Consider the following 3,029-nt stretch of genomic DNA (forward strand, 5'->3'; position numbering starts at 1 on the left):
CCTGCAGTCCCTGCAGGGAGCATTCAGGAGCCCCCAGGGCCATTCCTGAGCAAGGCTCCACAGGGACTCCTTCCAGCAGATCCTTGAGGCCACTGGGATGTGGGCTAGGGGGGGATGCTGAGGGCAGGACAAGGGGCTGACAGTGCCCAGCCTGGCTGGGGCTGTTCCAGGAGGCCCCAGGGCCTCAGGACAAGGTGTCTCCTCACAGCCCTTGGTGGCACAGACCCTGCTGCTGTGCCCCAGGGCACCAAGACTTGGCTTCTCTTTGTCCCCACCTGTTATCACTGCCTCCAGTTCTCTGTTCTGCCTGGGGCCTGGGGACACTTTCTCAGTCGTGTCCCTCTCTGGGACCCATTAAAAGTCCAAGAAAGTTTGGAGTTGGATTCTGACTTGGAGTTCTGGGGAGGTTTCTTCAGCTCTCTCTCAGGGACTGATGTTCAGGGCCTGAGCACAAAGCCCCAGAGGCTCATTCAAGTCCTTGTGCTGTGTCTGTGCTGCTGAGCTGGGCTGGGCTCCTGGCATAGAGGCAGCTCCTGGTAACCAAGCAGAGCTTCAAAAGCACATTTCTCTTGATGAGCAGCTCTTCTGCCAGCCCAGCAGGGCTGGGGCACTGCCGGCAGCCACCCTGGGCACAGCACAGAGGCACAGAGAGCTTCAATCAGTCAGGGCTAGGAAGGTGCTGAGAAGTGCCTGGGGCAGAATCACTGCCAGCCCTTGGCACAGGAACCTCTGGCTGCAGGACAATGCAGCTGCAGCTCCAGGAGCCATCTCCTACAGCAGGAACATCGCAATGCCTACAGACCCTGTGAGTACATTCTCTGATTGTCTGTTGTGCAGAGCAGTTAGGGGTGCCCAGGGCTGTCCTGCAGAGCAAGGTCCTGCAGCCCAGGGTGCTGTGCTGGGGCAGGGACTCTGCTGCCTGCCAGGGAACGCTCTCAGCCAGCCCTGGCAGCTGCTCCCGGCACTGAGGGACAAGATCTGGGTGGTAGAAGACAACTGGTAAAGCTTAGAAGTGTTCTCCTTGTGTGGGGAGGATGCTGCTTTGTTCAGAACTGCTCCCAGCATGGCATTTAACCGCAGGACATTTCCAAGTAGATTATACAGCGAGCACAGCAAGTCAGGGGCAGCATAGCAGAGGAATTCCTGCTTTTTAAATCTAATGCTCTGGTTTGCCTGGCTGGGAAATTGCCCATAGATATTCATCTCTCAATTCAGGCTGAGAAAAATAAAAAAAACAAATTCTCACAGATCTGAATATACCATGCAGTAGAAGAAATCAGCGCAGGGCCCCTTAGAGTAGCATCAGTGTCACTTTTCCAGCCTCGTCAGGGTTGCTTTTACATTGCCATCAGATCCTGCAGAGCCAGAGCTGCCCCTGGGCAGTGCCTGAGCTGAGAGGGATCTGCAAGGCAGAGCTGAGTCCCCAGGGCTGGGGTGGGCTCTGGCAGCACTGGCAGGGCCCAGCCCTGCACACAGGGAAGCAGCTGCTGGCAGGGACAGCTCCAGGCAGCAGAGCCCTGGGAAGGCAGTGGGGGGAAAGTGCCCCCAGGCTGTGCTGGGATATTTAAAGTCCTCTCCAAACTCAACTATTCCATGATTACTTTTGTTACAGATCCCCATGCCAAGGCAGCGCAAATGTCCAACAGCAGCTCCCTCAGCCACTTCCTCCTGCTGGAATTGGCAGACACATGGCAGCTGCAGCTCCTGCACTTCTGCCTCTTGCTGGGCATCTCCTTGGCTGCCATCCTGGGCAACGGCCTCATCATCAGCGCCGTAGCCTGCGGCCACCACCTGCACACGCCCATGTTCTTCTTCCTGCTCAACCTGGCCCTCAGTGACCTGGGCTCCATCTGCACCACTGTCCCCAAAGCCATGCACAATTCCCTCTGGGACACCAGGAACATCTCCTACACAGGATGTGCTGCACAATTATTTTTTTTTGCCTTTTTCATCTCTGCAGAATTTTCCCTCCTGACCATCATGTGCTATGACCGCTACGTGTCCATCTGCAAACCCCTGCACTACGGGACCCTCCTGGGCAGCAGAGCTTGTGCCCACATGGCAGCAGCTGCCTGGGTCAGCGCCTTTCTCCATGCTCTCATGCACACAGCCAATACATTTTCCCTGCCCCTGTGCCAGGGCAATGCCCTGGGCCAGTTCTTCTGTGAAATCCCTGCTATCCTCAAGCTCTCCTGCTCACACTCAGACCTCAGAGAACTGGGACTTCTTATGTTTTCCATCTGTTTAGCACTTGGTTGTTTTGTGTTCATTGTCTTCTCCTATGTGCAGATCTTCAGGGCTGTGCTGAGGATCCCCTCAGAGCAGGGACGGCACAAAGCCTTTTCCACCTGCCTCCCTCACCTGGCCGTGGTCTCTTTGTTCCTCAGCACTGCCACATTTTCTGACTTGAAGCCCCCCTCTTTGTCTTCTCCATCCCTGAATCTGGCCCTTTCACTTCTGTACTCAGTGGTTACTCCAGCCCTGAACCCCCTCATCTACAGCCTGAGGAACCAGGAGCTCAAGGCTGCAGTGAGGAGACTGATGACTGGGTGGTTTCACAAACATTAAACTACTGGCCAATTTCTGCAAATCATTTGGAATAAGAGTCATCTTTGATACTTCTTATGGGTTTGGTTGTGAGAGTTTTTTCTTTGTTATATTTTTTCCATATTGTCCAAATAGAAAGGTCAATGTTTGTGCCATTTTTTTTTTTGTTTCTCTCTACCTTCCCTGTAGCCACAGATGGTGTCAATGACAAGGTACCCACTTGGTGGTTTTAAAGGAACAAAAGGATCTCCCAGCAAAGTTTTCTGCAGAGATGCCCTTTTGTTACCTTCTCTGGAGCTGCGGCAGCAGTGTCTGTGTGCAGAGCTGGGGGCAGATCAGTGCTGGCACAGCAGCTGTGCCCAGCAGCAGCAGCACTTGGTGTTGCCAGTGCTGCTGCCGTGGCCCTGCCCCGCTGCCCTGGTGGCCCTGGTGTTGCTGTAGGGCCTGAAGTACTAGCAGCACAAGAAATGCTGATCTTCCCC

The 3,029-nt window shown here is 54.6% G+C and overlaps 1 protein-coding gene across 1 annotated transcript; it reads left to right on the forward strand.

Moving 5' to 3' along the window:
* Positions 1-1,635: 1,635 nt before the first annotated feature.
* On the forward strand, positions 1,636-2,568 carry LOC131096384 (olfactory receptor 14C36-like). Its single transcript, XM_058044724.1, has one exon. It carries the CDS (start codon positions 1,636-1,638, stop codon positions 2,566-2,568), a length of 933 nt encoding a protein of 310 aa, XP_057900707.1.
* The last annotated feature ends 461 nt before the right edge of the window (positions 2,569-3,029 follow it).

This window comes from Melospiza georgiana, unplaced genomic scaffold, assembly GCF_028018845.1.
Source record: "Melospiza georgiana isolate bMelGeo1 unplaced genomic scaffold, bMelGeo1.pri scaffold_29, whole genome shotgun sequence".
Classification (NCBI taxonomy): domain Eukaryota; kingdom Metazoa; phylum Chordata; class Aves; order Passeriformes; family Passerellidae; genus Melospiza; species Melospiza georgiana.